The sequence below is a fragment of the Lepus europaeus genome, chromosome 20, assembly GCF_033115175.1.
Source record: "Lepus europaeus isolate LE1 chromosome 20, mLepTim1.pri, whole genome shotgun sequence".
Lineage (NCBI taxonomy): Eukaryota > Metazoa > Chordata > Mammalia > Lagomorpha > Leporidae > Lepus > Lepus europaeus.
Window position 1 is genome coordinate 65,260,532 of NC_084846.1, and position 21,878 is coordinate 65,282,409.

Consider the following 21,878-nt stretch of genomic DNA (forward strand, 5'->3'; position numbering starts at 1 on the left):
TTTTAATTTCCCTTTCACCTTTTCTTGATCCACGGCTTACGTAGGAGTACGTTTATTTTCTGTATGTTTCTGACTTCCTGAGGTTGCTTCTATCATTCACTGCTAGTTTTACTCCACTGTGGTCAGGAAACGTACTATGTATGCGTTCAGTCCTTTTAAGTTTGTGGAGTTTTTATGCCCTGGAGAACGTGGCTTGAGCATCTGAGAAGAATGTGTGTTCTGCTCTGGCCGGGCCGAGAGTTCTGTGCTCTGTGGTCTCTCATGTCTGGTCAGCTTACTGTGCTGTCCATCTCTTACGTTCGTGTCGACCTCCCGGTCGTTCTATGCGTTGTTGAATGCAGTATGCTGTCATCCTGCATTGCCTTTGTCTCTGTTCAGCATCAGCTTTGCATCATGTGTTGTACAGCTCTGTGCTCAAATGCATATATTTTTTGTTTATTTTTTAAAATTTTATTTATACAAACTTTATGCATTTCACATATACAAATTTAGGAATGGAGCGATTCTTCCCACCCTACCTCTCACCCATACTCCCAGCCTTCTTCCTCCTGCCTCTCCCATTCCCATTCTTATTTTTTACAAAGATCTATTTTCAGTTAACTTTATACTCATAAGGTTAACCATACACTAAGTAGAGGGATAAACAAATAGTACAAAGAAAGATGTACCAAAAAACCTAAAAAAACAAAAAGCATTTTTCCTCAACAGTCAAGACAAGGGCTGTTCAAAGTCATCACATCATAAAGTGTCAATTTCATTCCTATAGATTACCTTTTAGGTACTCTGTTAGTTACCACAGATCAGAGAAACATACAGTATTTGTCTTTTGGGACTGGCTTATTTCACTAAGTATAATGGTTTCCAGTTGCAGCCATTTTGTGACAAATGACAAGATTTCTCTTTTTAACCACTGTATAGTATTCCGTAGTGCATATATACCATAATTTCTTTAGTCTTCAGTCGATGGACATCTGCATTGATTCCTTATCTTAGCTATTGTAGATTGAGCTGCAGTGAGCATGGGGGTACAGATAACTCTTTCATATGCTGATTTCATTTCCTTTGGGTAAATTCTCAGGAGAGGGGTGGCTGGACCATGTGGTAGGTCTGTATTCAGCTTTCTGAGATACCCCCCTACTGTCTTCCAGAGCGCCTGTACCAGTTTACATTCCCACCAACAGTGGATGAGGGTACCCTTCTCCCCACATCCTCGCCAGAATTTGTTGTTTGTTGATTTCTGTATGAGAGCCATTCTGACAGGGGTGAGGTGAAACCTCATTGTGGTTTTGATTTAAATGCATATTCCCCAGAGCTGAGCTGATCTGAAGCCAGGATCCAGGAGCTTCTTCTGGGTCTCCCACATGGTTACGGGGCACATATTCTACTGCTTTCCCAGGTCATAGCAGAGAGCTAGGTTGGAAGTGGATCAGCCATGGCTCGAATTGGCACCCACATGGGATACCAGCGCTGCAGGCCAGGGCTTTAACCTGCTGCGCCATAGTGCCAGCCCCTAAACGCATGTACTTTCATTCTGTCTTCCTGAGGATCTGACCCCTTTATTATTATAACATGTTTTTCTTTATGTATAGTAACAGTGTTTGTCTATCTTATTTGAATTAATAAAGCTACCAAAGCTCTTGTTGTAATGCTATTTGAGTTATATTTCTTTTTCCTTCTTTTCACACTCAAATCTATTTGTGACTTTAATTCTAAACTGTATGTTTTGTAGATAACGTACAGTTGGATCATTTTTAAAAAATCCATTCTGCCGATCTCTGCCTTTTATTTGGAGTGTTTGACTCATTTATGGTTAATGTAATTATTGAGATTTTCAAATCTAACATTTTGCTCTTTATTAATGTCTTATGTCTTTTTTTATTCCTTTGTTCATCTATCACTACCATAAATACATATTTTTCTTGAGCACCATTTTACTTTCTTTATTGTTTCTTTCACTGTGTGCTTTTTGAACAAGTATATTAGTAGTTTCCTTGAGGACTACAATTAACAACTTGACTTAAAATCCTTTCTATTTATACCAACGTAGTTCTAATGGTTTATAAAGCTCTGCTTCTTTTAATTCCATCACATCTCTATTTGTTGTGTGCTCATTGGTGTGGGCTTGTTAATTCTATTATGGGGATACATTAAAATAATATAGAGAAGAAATAAATATGAAAAAGTCATGCATTTACTCTGTCTCTTACAGTTACCTTGTTACTTTGACTTGTACTCCATTGCATTGTGGGCATTCAGGTGTTACTGTTACCTTTTTCCTGGAAGAATTTCCTTTAGTGTTCCACCTGCGGCAGTTCTGTCAGCCAGCTCCCGCCTCCTGAGCGGTGAAGGTCCTCATTTCCCATCAGTTATGAAGAAAGACAGCCCTGCTGCCTATGACGTTCTTGGAGTCTGACTACATCCTCCTGTTGCCCTCTGGCCTCTGGTTCACCACGTTTGGCCCAGTGCAGGAAGGGCTGTGCTGCTGGAGGGGAGAGTCAGGGGCGCAAGGGCTGTCTCCCCCAGAGGCCGTGTCTCCTAGGGCAGCAGGGGTGATTCTGAGAGCAGCTCTCTTCCTGGCACAGAGAGGCGTGGATGCCATTACCAGTGGACCCTTCCTTTATCAATACGCATCTCTCTGTTTACTCAGGTACGGGAGGTTTGGAGCTTTTTCTGCAACTGCTGTCTCTCGGTTGCTTTAGCTCAAAGTACCCATGTGCCAAAGATGCATATTTGGGGTGGGGTGTCTGGGCACCCTTCATATCTCATCCATTGAGCCTATCTATATGAAATGAATTAATTGCATTCAGCAAATTGCAGCGGGCATGTGAGAAATGGGCTGGTGTCATCGGGGGATGCCTGCAGCTCTCCGTCTGCCTTGCCTCTCTACAGCGACCACGTGGCTCTGTCTTCTGCCGGCGAGGCTGGCATCCTCATTGGCTACTGTCCGCAGCAGGATGCCCTGGACGGGCTGCTGACGGGTCGGGAACACCTCCGCTATTACTGCAGCCTGCGCGGGATTCCCAAGCAGCACATCCCCGAGGTGAGTGGCCCTGGTGTCCCAGCAAAGGGGACCCACTGAGGAAGGCTGAGCGACCAAGTCTCAGCCCAACAATGTGTCTGACCCTGTGAGGGGAGGGAGCCACACAGTGCCGGATAAACTTACCTGGAGGGTATTTCCCGGTGTGGTTATATGGAGGTTATAGTCAGTCTGCTGTACCGTGTCTGTGCGAGGAGTTAAAGCATACTCCACGTCATCGTGACTTAGGGGCCCTCATTTTTCCCGTTTTCTAAATGCCTTCAACGTTGACTGTATTATTAATTTCTGTTTGGGAACAGCTATCATGACCTCAGTGTCCTGGGGGCTTGCAGAGGAGGGGGCTCAGAGATGGGAGGAACTGGGGGTGAAGGGATGGGCGGCTCCTGCAGGGCGGGCTGGCAGATCCTTGCTGGGTGCCTTCTGGGTGGCAGCCCTGCTCCCCCACCCCCATCACCGTCTGTGAGAGGGGGAAGAGGCCGGTGGAACCAGAGAGATCAGGGGCCGGCTGCCGGTGCTCCTGCTGCCAGCAGTGACGGGGAAGCAGGTCAGAGGACGTCCCAGAGAGGGGGCCCAGGAAGGAGGGCTGCTCCGGGCACATTTTTACCTTCTCTGCACATCACGGTGGAGAGTCTGGGGTGCGCCTTGTATTTCTGGATTCTGAGGTAGCAGCAGAAGTAAGTGGCTTATGTGATGTATTTTCAATTAGATTCTGCAGGAGATGGAAACTCCTGGAACTCACAGGAGACAAAACTAATCAGCATTGCCTTCCCTGGTCCATGACAATCCATTCTCTGTGCTGTGTCTGCAATGCTGCAGCCTTCGTTTCTTATTTATGCTGTGTAACTTTTAAGACAAACTAAAGCAAAACTTGCCATATCATTCTAGGGACCCTGGCCCCTAGACCCACTTCCCATCTTAATAAAGCAGCGACCTGGCCACTCCACAGGACACCAGCCCAACGCGGGTACGAGGCTGCTGGAGCCAGGCTGATGTCGGCTCAGTCTTTGACAGGCCTTCTTCTCTGTCAGCTCCGCTCGTTGGCTTTGATTAACGACGTGCAGGCTTGGCAAGGGTTCTAAGTGGCCCCTCTGCCGTCTGGGCAGGAGCTGTGCTCAGGCTCTCGTCACTGAAGCCAGGCCGGTGCTTCCTGTCACCCAGGGCAATCACCTGCTGCTACTCAGCTGTCTCGTGGCATTGCTTTATGAACTCTTCCACCAGGGAGAGTTATTTTAATGCTCGTCAATTAGGAGCTGGCTTCATTTCCTTCCACTGCCACTGGTATTGCACACGGCATTGCAGCGCGCTCGCTCAGAGGTCTCTAATCCAGTGGCATGCCTTCCCATCTGTTCCCAGAGAGGGCAGCTCCCTGGCGATGTCTGCAATTTAGAACAGGTGCTTAGCCCAAGGTAACCAGAGGGCACTGCAGGCTGAGCATCCCTAATCTGGAAATAAGAACCATCTGAATGCCTCTGACTCTGAGACTTTCTGAGCTCCGATAGAGGATCCAAGTGGAAAATTCCACACCTGGCCTTACGTGGAGGGTCACAGTCAAAATGCAGGGGCGCTGAAAATGATAGCGAATCCGAACAGCTCTGCTCCTGCACGTTCTAACAAAGGATACACAGCCCACCCTGTGAAAACAGAACACTGTGATTTCGGCCAATTTTTCAGTGTTTATTCTTTGCCCAGCGCAGGGTATGTATCTTACAGTAACCATATAGAGAGGATGCTCGGCCCCCACTTTACAGACAGGGAAGCAGAGGCCCAGGAGGTGACCGTCAGGTATCCCAGTGCCACGGCTCACCTGTTTCAGCTCCTGTTTGAAGCCAGGTAACCAGCTCCTGGTCGGTGCTCTTGACTCGGACACACAAGTATACACACAGCCAGTTACTCGTTGTGAAAGAGGGGTTTCCTAGTTCTGCCGGGAGTTCAGTAGTATTCTCTACGCCCTGCAGCATTTGTCAGCCTCTTATCACTACAACAGCTGCTTAGAAAGGAGCTTGGAGCTTTGGAGGTTCACAGTCCAAGATCGATCACCCCACTGGTCTCGTATCTGATGAGGGCGATAGATGGTGGAATGTGTGCTCAAGATCATAGGGAAGCAGAGAGCACAGCCAGGCCCACTTGGGGTTCATCACATCCCTCTCACAGGAGCCCCCTTCCACGCACACCCCCACTCGGCCTGTCTCTAAATCTCCCAACTGGATCAAGCCAGCCTCCTATCAACACCAGTCATGACCTTGGGATATAGACATCTTCTCTGCTGGGGCCACACCCTGCTCAGACTGTGTTGTTCAGACTGTAGTCCCTGTTCAGACTGTAGCTCCTGGGGTGGCTGAAGACATGGAGACTGTGGGGTTTTGCCGGCTCCTTGCACGTGGAACTTCTCTGAGATTTGTCTTCTAGTGGGCTGCTCTGGGAGCTGTGTTTGTTTTCTGTCACTGTAAGAAAATACACGAGGGTGGGTAACCCTGTGAAGAAGACAGGCTGACTTAGCTCACGGCTCTGGAGGTTCCAGAGCGCATCAGCGTCAGCGTCGGCATCGGCCCTGCCCTGGTGAGGACCTCGTGGTGGATGACGTCAGCACCGGGAGCACGCACAGAGCCAGGCAGAGCAGAGATTCTGGGCCACATTTCCTCCTTGGTAACTACCTGTTCTCGTCCTGAGAACTGCATCTCTCCTGTCCAAAGCTGTGCCCCAGGGACCTAACAACCTTCCACCAGGCCTCACCCTGGACATCATTGTGCTGGGGCCTGAGCCCTTGGGGGCAGATCACATCCAGAGCCCAGCATCGCCCCAGGGGCACCGCCCACCAGGCCCTCAGGGCCCCAGGGTGTGGGAGGTGCTTTCGCAGGCTCTCCTGATGCCGCTGCTGCTCATGTTGATCCTTGGCTCCAGGAAGTTGTTTCTCTGGATGGCGACACAGGCAGGCATTGTGCCCTTTGCTCCAGAGAGAGACCATCTCGCTTGCTGGGAGGGAGTGCCCAGCTCATCCTCATGACCTACCATCACCAACCCCAGGACTCAAGCCTTGCCCTGAGCTCCACCCATGACCAGCTTGCTGGTCACTCGTGTCCCTCCCTCCCCGTGCCCACCTGCACCTTCAGCTATGTGAACAAAAGAAACTTCTTCATGGGGCTTGAGTTTAGGTCCTTCAGGCTGAAGCAGTGGTTTCCAGTTTCCCCACTGCTCACACTACACGGCTGTGTGCAGTGAGCATGCGGAGCCTGGATTTAATCTGGAAGCCGTTCTATGCCGAGGTAGAGTCCGGTGAGCCAGGAGCCGGGTGCTCTGTGGTCTGGGATGCTGGCGAAAATCCGTGAGAAGTCGGTGGCAGCGGGTAATTCCAGGGCCTTGTCATCCTGAACAACCACATACGCAGCACCTCCGGGGGGAGCAGAGCTGGACAGTCCTGCACTGTGGCATCCTCTGTGCTGGGAGAGGGGCCCTAGCGCGCTTGCTTTGCTGTTGCCTGCTTGTCTCTAACGGGAGAATCCCGTCTTCCTCTCCTCCTCTTCTCCACAGATGACTTTTTAAAAATATATATTTTGTTTAAATTATACAGGTTTCATGTATTTCCTTTATACCGTTACAGGAACATAGTGGCTCTTTCCCCCACCCACCTCCCACCCATGTCCCAGCCCTTCCTCCCCCTCCCTCTCTGGTTCCCACTCTTAATTTTTACAATAATCTTTTTTTTTAGTACACTTAATGCGTGTATAGTCAACACTACCCTAAGTAAAAGAGTTCAACAAAGAGTACGTAGAGGAAACAAAATGAAGCAAAGCAAAACACCGTTCCTCTAAGAAGAGACCAGGGCTCTCTGTGAACCACATCGTATGTTCTCCCTGGTCAGAGGTGATGGCGTGGAATGTATTGAAGTGAAATAGACACGTGGACAAGTGGTGGTTTACAGATGTGACTGTTTACCTGGAAGTCTTGTGTTCAAGTCAGCGTTGCTGGAGGGAGCTGGGATGTGTAGGACTGGGGACAGGGCTGAGGTGGTCCCAGTTGCAGGCAGGTCCGATGAAAGGCATTTCCATCCGAGATTCTAACTCCTCCTCCCCGCTCACCTTCCACTCCCACTTTGGCCTTGAACCTCATGGGAAATCTCAATATCAATTTTTGTGATAATGAAAACACTTTGACTTTGGGATCCAGTAGATTCTTACCTGAATCTTGAATCTGCAGGCAACTATTTTGGCTTATTACAAATGCTTTTTAAATTATAAATTTTAACTTATAAATTATTTTTTCATATTTTTTGCCAATTTTTTTATTTAGTAAATATAAATTTCCAAAGTACAGTTTATGGGTTACAATGGCTTTCCCCCCCATAATTTCCCTCCCACTCGCACCCCTCCCATCTCCTGCTCCCTCTCCCATTCCATTCACATCAAGATTCAGTATATATTATTATATATATGATATATATATATTATATATTATATATATGATTTAGTATATATTAAGTAAAGATTCCATCAGTTTGCACCCACACAGAAACACAAAGAGTAAAATACTGTTTCAGTACTAGTTATAGCATGACTTCACATCGGACAACACATTAAGGACAGATCCCACATGAGAAGTAAGTACACAGTGACTCCTGTTGTTGACTTAACAATTTGACACTCTTGATTATGGCATCAGGAATCTCCCTAGGCTCTAGTCATGAGTTGCCAAGGCTATGGAAGCCTTTAGGGTTCGCCGACTTCGATATTATTCCGATAGGGTCATAGTCAAAGTGGAAGTTCTTTCCTCTCTTCAGAGAAAGGTACCTCCTTCTTTGATGGCCCCATTCTTTCCACTGGGATCTCACTCACAGAGATCTTTCATTTAGGCCTTCTTCTTCTTCTTCTTCTTCTTCTTCTTTTTTTTTTTCGCTTCCAGAGTGTCTTGGCTTTCCATGCCTAAAATACTCTCATGGCCTCTTCAGCCATATCGGAATGCCTTAAGGGCTGATTCTGAGGCCAGAGTGCTATTTAGGACATCTGCCATTCTATGAGTCTGCTGTGTATCCTGCTTCCCATGTTGGATCATTCTCTCCCTTTTTGATTCTATCAGTTAGTATTAGCAGACACTGGTGTTGTTTGTGTGATCCCTCTGACTCTTAGACCTATCAGTGTGATCAACTGTGAACTGAAATTGATCACTTGGACTAGTGAGATGGCATTGGTACATGCCACCTTGATGGGATTGTATTGGAATCCCCTGGCACGTTTCTAACTCCACCATTTGGGGCAAGTCAGATTGAGCATGTCCCAAATTGTACATCTCCTCCGTCTCTCATTCCCACTCTTATATTTAACAGGGATCACTTTTCAGTTAAAATTTAAACACCTAAGAATAATTGTGTGTTAATTACAGAGTTCAACCAATAGTACTAGAACAAAAAAAAAATACTAAAATGGATAAAGTATTACGTTGATGTACAATGTAATATTTTTTCATATTTGTATGAGTCCTATGTGCCAAACCTGGTTAGGCCCTGGGCACATAAACACGCGTAAATCCAGTCTCGTCTTAAGTTTGGTACAATTTCTAGAACTCAGAGAAGCTCAGTGACATCTTACGTGCAGCGTGTGCGGTACTGTGGCAGCTGCAGTTGCAGTTCTGTTGAATTTCCCGTTATTTTGACAGCGGCGCTGAGTGCAGAAAAGATGCAACCAAACCCTCCCCGTTAGGCCGTTTTCTGTTGTTTCCTCAGAGTGCGACACTCAGAGAACATTAGGTGAAGCAAACGTGGCTCTGCATGTTCTGGGGTCTTCCCTGTAGGTAAGCAGTCCAGGGCTCTCAGGCTACAGCATTCAGCCTGTGAAAATGGGGGACAGGACGTGTGCCCCCGGCTTTGAAAATGGGGGGACGGGACGTGTGCCCCCGGCTTTGAAAATGGGGGACAGGACGTGTGTCCCCGGCTTTGAAAATGGGGGACGGGACGTGTGTCCCCTGGGTTATGAAAATGGGGGGACAGGACGTGTGCCCCCGGCTTTGAAAATGGGGGGACGGGACGTGTGTCCCCAGCTTTGAAAATGGGGGGACGGGACGTGTGCCCCCGGCTTTGAAAATGGGGGACAGGACGTGTGTCCCCGGCTTTGAAAATGGGGGGACGGGACGTGTGCCCCCAGCTTTGAAAATGGGGGGACGGGACGTGTGCCCCCAGCTTTGAAAATGGGGGACAGGACGTGTGTCCCCGGCTTTGAAAATGGGGGGACGGGACGTGTGCCCCCGGCTTTGAAAATGGGGGACAGGACGTGTGTCCCCGGCTTTGAAAATGGGGGGACGGGACGTGTGCCCCCGGCTTTGAAAATGGGGGACAGGACGTGTGTCCCCGGCTTTGAAAATGGGGGACAGGACGTGTGTCCCCGGCTTTGAAAATGGGGACAGGACGTGTGCCCCCGGCTTTGAAAATGGGGGACAGGACGTGTGCCCCCGGCTTTGAAAATGGGGGACAGGACGTGTGTCCCCGGCTTTGAAAATGGGGGGACGGGACGTGTGCCCCCGGCTTTGAAAATGGGGGGACGGGACGTGTGTCCCCGGCTTTGAAAATGGGGGGACGGGACGTGTGCCCCCGGCTTTGAAAATGGGGGGACGGGACGTGTGCCCCGGCTTTGAAAATGGGGGGACGGGACGTGTGTCCCCGGCTTTGAAAATGGGGGACAGGACGTGTGTCCCCGGCTTTGAAAATGGGGGACAGGACGTGTGTCCCCGGCTTTGAAAATGGGGGGACGGGACGTGTGCCCCGGCTTTGAAAATGGGGGGACGGGACGTGTGTCCCCGGCTTTGAAAATGGGGGGACGGGACGTGTGCCCCGGCTTTGAAAATGGGGGGACGGGACGTGTGTCCCCGGCTTTGAAAATGGGGGACAGGACGTGTGTCCCCGGCTTTGAAAATGGGGGGACAGGACGTGTGTCCCCGGCTTTGAAAATGGGGGACAGGACGTGTGTCCCCGGCTTTGAAAATGGGGGACAGGACGTGTGTCCCCGGCTTTGAAAATGGGGGGACGGGACGTGTGCCCCCGGCTTTGAAAATGGGGGGATGGGACGTGTGTCCCCGGCTTTGAAAATGGGGGACAGGACGTGTGTCCCCGGCTTTGAAAATGGGGGACAGGACGTGTGTCCCCGGCTTTGAAAATGGGGGACAGGACGTGTGTCCCCGGCTTTGAAAATGGGGGGACGGGACGTGTGCCCCCGGCTTTGAAAATGGGGGGATGGGACGTGTGTCCCCGGCTTTGAAAATGGGGGATGGGACGTGTGTCCCCGGCTTTGAAAATGGGGGACAGGACGTGTGTCCCCGGCTTTGAAAATGGGGGACAGGACGTGTGTCCCCGGCTTTGAAAATGGGGGACAGGACGTGTGTCCCCGGCTTTGAAAATGGGGGGACGGGACGTGTGCCCCCAGCTTTGAAAATGGGGGACGGGACGTGTGCCCCCGGCTTCGTAAAGACAAGCAGTAACTGGTGCGTTCACCCAGAATCCCTCCATCACTCTGAGATACATCTCCGCAGAACCAGACGCCTTATAGTTACTATTTTGTTTTATTTGTCTGTTGGTCAAGTTTTCCTTATCATTGCCAGTCTTTGAATAAAATGGGTGAGAGTGAAATGAACTTTTTTTTTAAGATTTATTTATTTTACTTGAAAGTCAGAGTTACACAGAGAGAAGGAAAGGCAGAGAGAGAGAGAGGTCTTCCATCCACTAGTTCACTCCCCAGTTGGCCGCAATGGCTGGATCTGAGCTGATCCGAAGCCAGGGGCCAGGAGCCTCCTCCGGGTCTCCTATGGGTGCAGGGGCCCAAGGACTTGGGCCATCCTCCACTGCTTTCCCAGGCCACAGCAGAGAGCTGGATCGGAAGTGGAGCAGCCGGACTCCAACCGGCGCCCATATGGGATGCCGGCACTTCAGGCAGCAGCTTTACCTGCTACGCCACAGTGCCAGCCCCAACATTTCTAATCCGTTATATTTTTATTTGGGTGGATATTTTTATGGATCTAAAAATAACCAAATATATTGTTTTCCCCATTTTCCATTTATGCCAACTTCACAACTATTAGTATTTGTTTTCTCCACAAGACGGTCTCCTCACAATGTTTACCGCGCTGTTAGGGTCCTTCTCTTCCATGGGGACAAGTGCCACCTCCTCCAGGAAGCCTCCCTAGATCCCCTCCTCCATCTGCCCTGTTCACCTAGGACTAGTTTTATACTTCTTGGTGGTTCAATTTGGAGACTGCTAACACCCCTTGTGTCACGCCTGGGATCCTACGATGCCAGGCGTTGTAGCTCTTCACTCATACGTACACTGTTAGATGTTTGTGTTCTGTTTGAATAGTTATTTATTCGCTTACATTTTTACTCAGTTTATGTTAATTGCAATGGCTGACGTGAATGGAGTCAGGGAAAGGAAGTTTCCCAAGAGACAACGGGGTGAAAATGACTGCAGTGTTTCCAGTAGGAGCAAACGCCCGGCTGGAGACGGCGCCTTGACGGCAGGAGTCTCGCAACTTTGTCTCCATGAGTCGTTTGGGACTTGGGATCTGCATTTGTCTGTCTGACCACAGGAAAAGTGCCTGTTTTTCATTCTCTAAATCATGCTGTGAAGGCACAAATGAAGTGAAAGAGCTACTTACGTGGAAAGTTTTTGTTGCGAAACATAAACATTATCCTCGTATTTTTAAGGGCTCTGAACGTTTCACACATCCTAATCGATAACAATCTGTATTCACTTTTTATCTGAAAGGCAGAGCGACAGAGGGTAGGAGAGATACTCCATGTGTTAATTCACCCCCAAATACCCTCAACCAACAGTCGGGGCTGGGCCAGGCCAAAGGCAGGAACTCCATTTGGGTCTCCCACCTTGGGTGTCAGGGACTGAAGCACGTGAGCCATTGTCTGCTGCCTCCCAGGCACAGGAGCAGGATGGGGAGTGGAGTAACTGGGACTCCAGCCTGACGCTCTGCTGTGGGATTTGGTCTCCCAGGTGCTGGCGTGACCCACCTGCCATTGCCATTAGAATCCCAACTTCTGTGTGTTTATCGTAAATGTACATGCCTTAGACTGAAGCTATGTTATGTAGCTATTTAGGACACACAGTTATTAACACACTGTCTTAATACCACAGATTTTTTCCAAAATTCAAAATTAGGATCTTGCCTAGTTTGGTTGTACGATCATGTAAAAATATGAATCTGTTAACAACTCTAGTTACAAGAGTAAAATAAAACCGTTGACAAAATTTTCCTAACTACGCAGAGTTAGTAACAAAGAAGTTGCCTGATTTGGGCCCTGGGAGGGTCAGTGCAGCTTGGGAGCAGGCAAAGAGCAGCGTGGCACGGATTCGAGCAGGAAGTGTGAAATCAGGGTGTGGTCCACAGACACAGACCTTGGGTTGCTGCTGGGGAGAGCGAAGGCTGCGCGTGGGGCCTTCGAGGAGGAGTGAGAATGGCAGCCTGGGGGCGGGGGGCGGGGGTGGAGAATCAGAGCCAGCACTCAAGGCTGTGAGCACAGGGCCCGGGCAGTCCCAAGGCCCCGTGGGGAGGGCGCCCTGCAGCTCCACGTCGGAGACATTGCCCCACGTCTTCCCTGCCCCATCGCCTTATAAACCAAGCGCCGGCTCTGAAGATGGCTTCCTTGGGGAGATACCACGAGTTCGCTCCTCCTGGAAGGTCGGGCACTTCGCTCTGTTTCTCTCCCTGTTCCGCTGCTGCTCAGTGCTCGCTCTGAGCCACTTCCCCGCTCAACTTACTGTGGATTTTCTGTCGGGCTCCGCCTTGGTGCTGTTCCCTGCTCCCCTGGGCTGCAGACCAGGTTCTCTGGCCATCGGGGAGACGGCAGCAGGCACAGAAGGACCCGCCTGTGCTGTGCGTCTCCTTATTTTGGGAGGGGATGCCGGCGCTCCCGTGACCATGGGAGTGGAGGGCTGGTTACACAGGCCTCAGGGCTGCTGCGGCACCCAGGGGGCACCGTGGAGGGTGGAAGGGCCGCTGTTCACGGTCAGCTCCTCTTTTCCAGGTTGTCGGAGACCTCCTGAGGCGCTTGCACCTCGAAGCCCACGCGGACAAACCGGTGGCCACCTACAGTGGGGGCACCAAGCGGAAACTCTCCACGGCGCTGGCCCTGGTGGGGAAACCCGACATTCTGTTATTGGTGAGCAGAGGAGACCCCAGCGACAGCACCGCGCATGTTTGCTCACTCGTGTTGACCACTGAGTTCTTCCAGAGAGCAGCTGCAGGGCCCAGGTCGACATTTCCCAAACAGAATGTAAAATATCGCTGGGATTTTACAGGGATAAAACATGTATCTTTTGATGTCTACTTATATTTGTCAAGTTGAAAATTTAATGAGGTTTTCACGTTACAACCGTATTTTACAAGCACGTTAGAATTCGGCTGTAATCCCCAAACCTCTGTGTTTCTCCTGCAGCGTCTCGCTCCTAAGTCTTTCTCCGTAAAGGTGAATCACGGCTGCAGTGGGCGGCTGTCCGTGGTGAGCGCTGAGGACGGCGCCAGGGTGCAGGGTGCAGACAGGGGCTGTGGGGTGAGAGGGAGCGTGCGTAATGGTCTTCAGACAGGCAGTCTGGAATCTGGGCACTGCAGCCTATTCAGTTGAGCTGAATCAAAGCAGTAATTAGAAGTGGTGATTGTCTGGAAATAGAGCCAGTTGTCTTACATTTTAAAAATGGCTATCTCAGAAATAACCCCATTCAAACACTCAAGAGCGGCTCTGGTCCTTGTGCCATGGATTGGCTTCTGTCCCCAGAGTGCATCCCGGCCTCGCCCTGATGAGAAGTTGGAGGGGTGTCAGAAAGGGTGGAGACACAAGAAGTTGGAGGGGTGTCAGGGAGGGTGGAGACACGAGAAGTTGGAGGGGTGTCAGGGAGGGTGGAGACACGGCAGAGCCTTCCCTCCTGTTCCTCATGTCCGTGGGGGGCTCATGTAGATTCAGAAAGCCTGGGTTGGAAGGACAGTCCTGTCAGTTGATGGTTGTCTCCTGGACACTCACCCAGTATTGCCTTTTCTTTAAGTTTGCTGTTGCAAGATCCCAAACTGAAGACTGGTGTGTGATCTCATACTCTGGAGCCCAGTGTTACACACTAGCATTTGCACAAACCTGCTGTGTACAAACAGCAACGTGAAGCTGGCTGTGCTACGAGTTAGCAGCCCTGGGACCTGAGCGTCCATTACTTGCTGCAGAACTTGACGGTGCTCAGTCCAGCACAGAGCATCTTCCTCAGTCAGCCAGGGAGCCCCCTCCTCTGTGTCCCAGCTGCAGACCCTGAGGGGGCTCTGTCATGGACCCTGGTGCTCTCTGCCCCTGGACATGCGGGAGTCTGGAGTCTGACTGGTTCAGACTCTGCTTCTGCTGCTCCCGCTAGCAAACTTGCCAGTTTCGGGTCTGCTTGCTCCTCATCTGAAGTGGTTCTGGCTATCGTATCTGCCGCAAGAGCTGCAGAAAGCAGTGAATGAGATAACCTGCATCCAGTGCGTGGCCCCGCCCCTGGCATTCCATAACCCACAACCTGCATCACTCACTGTGTTGACAGTGTCTGTCAGTCAGGGGGGAAGGGAACTGCTGATGTCCAGAGGGGTGAGATGGCCTCCCGGAGCGGACGCCAAAGTGGGAGTCAGGCAAACTCTGGACCTGAACGATGCTCTCTCACTGCTGCTGTGGCTGATCCTCGTGCCTCTCCTGTTTGGCAGGAAGGAGTGTTTTATTTTTCTGTCTGGTGACTTCCCTCCCTCCCCACTGCCAACCTTGCTTCTGTTTTCTTCTTGGGAAAGGTTGACGACTCAAAGCTCTCAAGATAAATGCGTTTGGTGCTCGCTGCACAGAAATGCATCGTAGAGTTAGACAAGATTTCTCTCAAAGTGGTTCAGATGAGCAGTGCCTGGAGTTCATTGAAGGAGTAAGCTTCAGGCTCCAAGAAAGAATTCATTTGATGTTGCTCAGTGCATGAAGCTGTTTCCTGCTGCTGCATGCCTTTCTGGGGATGTCCTCTCGGAATTGTGTGGAGGTTGGCTTATCCAAGCAGATCATGAAGGGGAACCAACCTGAGGTGAAAATAATCTTGGCTTCTCCCCCCGCCCCTCCGCCCAGCTTAAATGAGGTGTAATTGACAAATACAAGTTGTGTATGTGTGTGGTGTGTAATGTCGTTTTGGATATACACGTACAGCGTGCACTGATTGCGCAGTCAAGCTAATTGACATACTTAGACCCTCACGTAGTCACCACGCTTTTGCTGAACATGTGGTTGGAACACTTGAGAGCTACCCTCTGAGCAAATTTCAGAGGTACAACGTGTTATTGTTAACGTTTGTCCCTGTTAGTCCCTTTGTTCTACTCTTATAGAATGGCATAGACCTGGTGGTTGTAAAGGGCAGGGAGTTATTTCTACCAGTCTGGAGCCTGAGGAGTCCAAGATCCAGGTATCCAGAGGTTTACAGGCCTGGAGTGGATCCTGCCTCTGCTCCAAGCCGGCTCCTTGGAGCCTGCACCCTCCACAGGGGAGCAATGCTGTGTCCAAAAAGGACAGTTCCTCCGTCAGGCCCTTTTCAAAGGGCACCTAATTCTGTCCGCAGACGTGGGCCCAAAGGCCACACCACACCGTTGCATTGGGGGTTAAATTTCAACATGAATTTTGGAGAGAACAAACGTGTAATCACGGTAGATTCTGCTGTACATGACTTTTCCCTTTTCTTCATAAATCTCAATGCAACTGTTAGTTCCATTGATGGAGTCCATACATCTTAACAGACGTTATCATTTCTTCTCATCCTTTTTGTTTACTCCAATGGCCAGATAAGTTCAAATAACCTATTTTCAAGATTTGGATTATTTCATGTACTTAGGATGACTGTTGACATTTTGCATTTTTGTTTTCATTCATTGTATTTTTCTACTCTAGAATTTCTGCTTGCTTCGGTATTGCTTTCTATCTGCTTTTTGAACTTCTCTTTCTGTTTGTGCATTGTGTTTCTCTGATTTAATTGAGCTTTCTTATTTGTGTCCACTTGTAGCTCACTGAGTTTCCTTTAAGTAATATTTTGGGGGCTGGTGTTCTGGCATAGTGGGCAAAGCCACAGCCTGCAATGCCAGCGTCCTACATGGATGCTGGTTTGTGTCCTGGCTGCTCAGCTTCTGATCCAGCTCCCTGCTAATGGCCTGGAAAAACAGTGAAAGATGCCCCTGCCACCCACATGGGAGGCCAGGATTAAGCTCTTGGCTCCTGGCTTCAGCCTGGTCCCCCCCCCCCCAGCCATTGTGCACATCTGGGGAGTGAACCAGCAACTGGAAGATCTTGCTGTTTCTCCCTGTCTCTCTGCAACTCTGACTTTCAAATAAGTAAATAAATAACTCTTTAAAAATGAATAATTATTTTGAATTCTGTGTCAACCAATTTAAAGTGATTTCTTTGGGGTCAGTTACTGGAATATTATGGTATTCCTTTGGTGATGTCATGATCCCCAATTTATTATGTTTCTGTCTCACATTGGGAGAATGATGCTCTCTTCCTGCCTTTACTGAGTGTCTCTGGGAGGGAAATGTCCTCACCGGCCAGTCTGCTGTCCTCTCAGACCTTGTCTGTCAATGTGCCGACTGCACGTCTCGCAGATGTCCTAGCTATGAAGAGGGGGATTGTTAATGTCGGGTGACTTTTCTCCTCGGTCCCAGGAGCCAAAGCTTTCCCAGGACACTGCTCTGAAATGCTCGTGTGTCTGTCTACCCTGAGCCCCAGAGCCATGTGGGTGGCTGGTGTGCGACACTCACACCTACCCTCCGTGGGGTCACCGGGAAGCCAGCCTTGGACAAGAGTGGAGTCAGGCCTGCAGGGAAGCCTCCCACAAGACGTGAGAGGCCACGGCTTCTGTGCCCGGCTCCCAGCTGCTCTCGGCTGTGCAGACCCCTTAGTAGTCTATGATGCAAGAAAGAACTGGGCCTCTTGGGGGGCGTCGTGCAGGAGTGGCAGCCAGGCGGCCACCTGTGGGTGTGACTTGTGATTCTCTCTCTCCTTTCCCTTCTGGCTTTGTGCACGGAAGTCCACAGAGGGGCCTGTGGAAGCTGAGCGGGACATCCGCCCATCAGCCTGGGCGCGCGTTGCAGAGTGCAGATCTCCACGTGCGTTTCCCAGTGTCCATCGCTGCTGTTTTCTTTCCTGCAGGATGAGCCCAGCTCTGGGATGGATCCCTGCTCTAAGCGGTACTTGTGGCAGACAATCCTGGCAGAGGTCCGGAAGGCTGTGCCGCAGTGCTGACCTCCCACAGGTGAGCTCACTCTCCTCTGTTTCCTGAATAAGGCTGTGCAGCACTGGGAGTGGCAGGTGCATCCTGGCCAGAGATGGCACCGCACACTCAGCCTGCCGTGCTCAAAAGGCTTTCCTCCGCCTTTCAGTGTTGTGCTGGTGATTCGGTTGTCAATCTGTGTCCTGTAGTTTGGGGGTGGGGAAAGGGGAGGAGGGAGGGAGGGAGAGGGAGAGAGGAGAGGGAAGGGGAGGGAGAGGGAGAGGGAGGGAGAGAGAGAGAGAGGGAGGGGGGAGGGGGAGGGAGAGAGGGAGGGAGGAGAGGGAGAGAGGCAGAGAGGAGAGGGAGAGAGGGAGAGAGGAGAGGGAGAGGGAGGGAGTGAGAGAGAGGGAGGGGGGAGGGGGAGGGGGAGAGGGAGGGGGAGTGAGAGAGGGAGGGGGAGTGAGAGAGGGAGGGGGAGGGGGAGACGGAAAGGGAGGGGGAGGGAGAGGGAGGGAGGGGGAGAGAGAGAGGGAGGGAGAGGGAGAGGGAGGGAGAGAGGGAGAGGGAGGGGGAGGGGGAGGGGGAGGGAGGGGGGAGAGGAGAGGGAAGGGGAGGGAGAGGGAGAGGGAGGGAGAGAGAGAGGGAGGGGGGAGGGGGAGGGAGAGAGGGAGAGAGGAGAGGGAGAGAGGGAGAGAGGAGAGGGAGAGGGAGAGGGAGGGAGTGAGAGAGAAGGGGAGAAGAAGGGAGGGAGGGGGAGGGGGAGGGGGAGACGGAGAGGGAGGGGGAGTGAGAGAGGGAGGGGGAGGGGGAGACGGAAAGGGAGGGGGAGGGAGAGGGAGGGAGGGAGGGAGAGGGAGGGAGAGAGGGACAGGGAGGGGGAGGGGAGGGGGAGGGAGGGAGAGAGAGAGAGGGAGGGAGAGGGAGAGGGAGGGAGGGAGAGAGAGAGAGAGGAGAGGGAGGGAGGGAGGGAGAGGGAGAGGTTAAATGACACACCCAAGGCCACAAAGGAAGCAGGTGGCAGAGCTAGGATTTGGGCAGAGTGATCTTTATCAATGGGCTGCATCATTGCCTAGTTGTCTTGTCTCTGCCCAAGGGTGAGAGCCAGACCATGTCACTCAGGTTTTCCAAAGGATCTGCCAACTCCTCTCTATGCAAGGACTCTTATCCCAGTCGGTAGAATTAGGTGGAACAATCAGCAGGTTACTATCTGCTCAGATGTTTTCTTTCACTTTAGAATTAATTTTGTAATTAGCTTTGTAAAGTCTTGGCATCTTTTGAACTTCATGGTACACTGTTCCAGGACACACAGCAATGCGAATGTAGAGTCCATGGAACCAGGTCAGGGGGATGAGCCATGTGGTTTCGCTAATAGAAATCCTGAAGATACAATGGAGATCAGGCCTATCCCTTCACTTACGTAGAATATGCTGAGTAAAGCATCAACACGTTCTCATCTGAGGTTTTTCCACGCCACCGCCTTAGAAGCCCCAGCCCGGGAAACCGTAGATCTGCTTTCTGCTCTGTTCAGCCATCTTGGTCTGCTCTTGGCACGTATTTATCACAGCTGCATTGATTTCTTCCTGCTAAATATAAAGTCTAGAGTCACTTAGAAACAACTTCTATTGACTTCCTTTTTCCCCTGAGTATGAGTCACGTATTCCTGGTTTTTTTTTTTTTTTTTTTTGCATGCCTTAATAATTTTTTTTTATTGAAACCTGAACATTTTAGATTATTGTAGAGCTCTGTGTTCTGATGCACCTCTCCCTTGAGGCCATTGTTTCTGCCAGTTTTTTTCTTTTTTTTTTTTTTAAACGCTTATCCTTTTTGTGTTGATTTCTTGGCTTGAGATAAGTCTATGAAAATTTCCCATCAATGAGTGGCTGTTGATGCCTGTGTTAGATTTGGTTTTTAAATTTGTTTACATTTTTAATCTGATTGCACAGGCATGGCCCCTGTTTTCGCCTAGGCTAGTCGCCAGCCCGTGAGTGGACAGAGTTGGGTTCATCCCTCTCCTGTTTCTGTCCCCTGCCTGTGGATCTGTCTGTTCAGGCCACTTGCGATTTCCCCAGTTTTCCTGGACTCTTTTGTGTCTTCCTGCTGTGTTGACAAGGAGTATGATGGCTTGGGCTCTATGCTACAGCCACACGATTTAGTCCACGGAAGCCACCTCTGGCAGATGCTGGAGATGTTGGGCCCTTCCTGCTTGCTTGGCCGCACCATACTCACGCACACGAGCCGTGTCACTGGGCACGGCACTGCTCAGTGGCCTAGAGTGGCTGCACCCTGTAACCAGGGCAGAGGCTGCCGATTCTCGTGGCTGCTTGCTGGGGAGGGTGGGGAGGGAGGCTGCAGCCCCAGGCTTTCAGCCCACAAACCGATACCCTTCTTACTTTTAGCAGTTTTCCAGCTGCAAGTGCTTCTCAGATTTTGAGTGATTTAAATCAATTCCCAGCATCCTGAAGTAGTCATTTTGTTAATTTTATCCAGCATTAAAGTTGCTTTGGGGAAAAGAGTTTCCAGTTTCTTCACTTGTGCACAGCCAGAAGTTCTACCTCTGATTTTTTTGTCTGTTGTTTTTCTGTTTCTTTTCAGAAAATGTGAGTTTATTTAGAGTTAGTTTAATTTGATACATCCCCTCTTTATCACGATTTGTGTATGTTCTTGCTAATGGTGACTTTGCTGGATTCGTTTTGCTGGAGTTTTTTGAGGGACAGGATCTAGGGTGGGGTGAACCGTTGTCACCACACGCGTGCCTCTTATTTCTCACATGGCACATACTTGTGCAGACTTCTCGAAAGGCCACACATCCATGCTCTTCCACTCTTGACTCTCCCTTCAGGGTGTGTGTTCGCGCCCACAAGTCTGCCCATCGTCATGACATGCAAAGATCCAGACTGTTCTTGTTGGTGACGGGTAGAGCAGCTTATGGTTCATTCTGTGATTCTAAAACAACTGCCTGGGGTGTTGGGACACAGTGGGCCAAGCGGCTGCAACACTGGCGTTCCATGCCGCAGTGTGGGCGAGTCCCGGCTTTTCTTCCCTTTGGCCTTCTGCCAAATTCACCTGATGAAGCAGCAGTGATGGCCCTGCCACCCACTGGGAGACCTGGATGGAGCTGCTGGCTCCTGGCTTTGACCTGGTCCAGACCCGCCACGGTGGTCATCTGGGGAATGAATCCAGCAGGTGGAAGATGGGTTGCTCACACACTCTCTCCATCGCTCTGCCTTTCAAACAAATAAGTAAATCTTAACAAAAATAAAATCAAGGCCTTTAGTTGCGAACTCTAGCAGTTTCCTCTTGACGTTGATTCCTCTCTCGCTGCCTCTTCCTGTTCTTTACCCCAGAGCATCTTGGGGAAGCAGGGGACTGGGAAGTGGAGGCAAGAAGCTTGCACCACCTCGTTCAGTAAGGAGAACTGAGACCGGTGCCACCAGCAGGGGCGCTGCTTCCTCACACACCAAACGCGGACACAGGAATTCCAATGCGCATCACTAAATCTGTACCTCACCTAACATACTTCTGTGTTAATCACCCATACGAGAAATTTGCTGTTCATTGTTTGACTCAATGGGTAGTGATGCTTCCACTGTTACACAATTCCTGGCTTTGCATGTAGCTCTTATTGTGGACAGGTATCAATCTCAGTGTCTCTCCTATAGGCTAAGGTTTTGTGGATGCTCTGTGCTTGGAGCATATCTGTGGGACATCTAATAACAATTCAGTTGAACCCACTGAGTCATTTATCCTAACCTCATGTGGCTCTTGTTTGCATCTCTACTTCTCTGAACTATGTTTAAGAAGTGACTCCATGTCCTATCTCTTTAACTAGAGCACCTATAGTAAATTCATAAAAACAGGATCTTTAAAGTGGAATTAATTAAAGAAACAGAAAAGGATACATTTTCACAGTGAGACATCTAAAGCATATTTGTGTAGCATGCACTCCTTGGACTTCATGTTAAGCCACTGTAATAAATCCGTCTCAGAGTGCAGTGGCTGGGTTACACTGTCTTCCCCTTGCTTGATGATTTGTCTCTGTGGACTGTGCCCCAGAGGGTGACCAAGTCCTCAGTGCTCCTCACACGTCACCGACTCACCTGTGAATTGCTCTCCTTGTCATGGTCCATGTTGACTTTTCTGTATCCTGGCTCAGGTGGAGCAGGCAGCACAGCACCCAGGTCAGTAGCTTGCTCTATTTCAGCAAGACCCAGAAGTTCACCTGCGCTGCTGCCTGCACACACCTAGCTGCAAGGGATGCTCAGCACAGCAATCCTGATGGGAGCATCACTGACACAGACGATAGGCTGCTTCAGCACTGCTCCCCCGTGAGGAAGTGGCCCGTGCTTCTGTAGAAAGCGTAGGTAATACAGAACGAGCAGAGAAGGAGGTAAAGCCACCTTCAGTTTCACTTGTCAGCGGCTGCTGACCATGTATTTCACGTTTCTCCTCCCCTGGATGTTTTTTCACAGCGTGTGCCGTTTTCTTAATATGCACCATCATTTTACTACCGCTGTGTCGGTGCCTTTCCCCAGTGTGTTAGCTGCTCGAGAGACCACTGTGTCAATGCTGATGAGCAGGACGCATTCACTGACGTGTGCGTTCTGTTATCCTGAGTTCGCCCGAGT

General features: G+C 50.3%; 1 protein-coding gene across 1 annotated transcript in view; it reads left to right on the plus strand.

Moving 5' to 3' along the window:
* Positions 1-21,878, plus strand: part of ABCA13 (ATP binding cassette subfamily A member 13) — a 329,120-nt gene that overhangs the window by 281,114 nt on the left and 26,128 nt on the right. Inside the window, 4 exon segments of the mRNA XM_062178561.1 lie at positions 2,890-3,040; positions 13,044-13,178; positions 17,193-17,262; positions 17,265-17,295. Of these exon segments, the coding sequence (XP_062034545.1) occupies positions 2,890-3,040; positions 13,044-13,178; positions 17,193-17,262; positions 17,265-17,295 (387 nt within the window).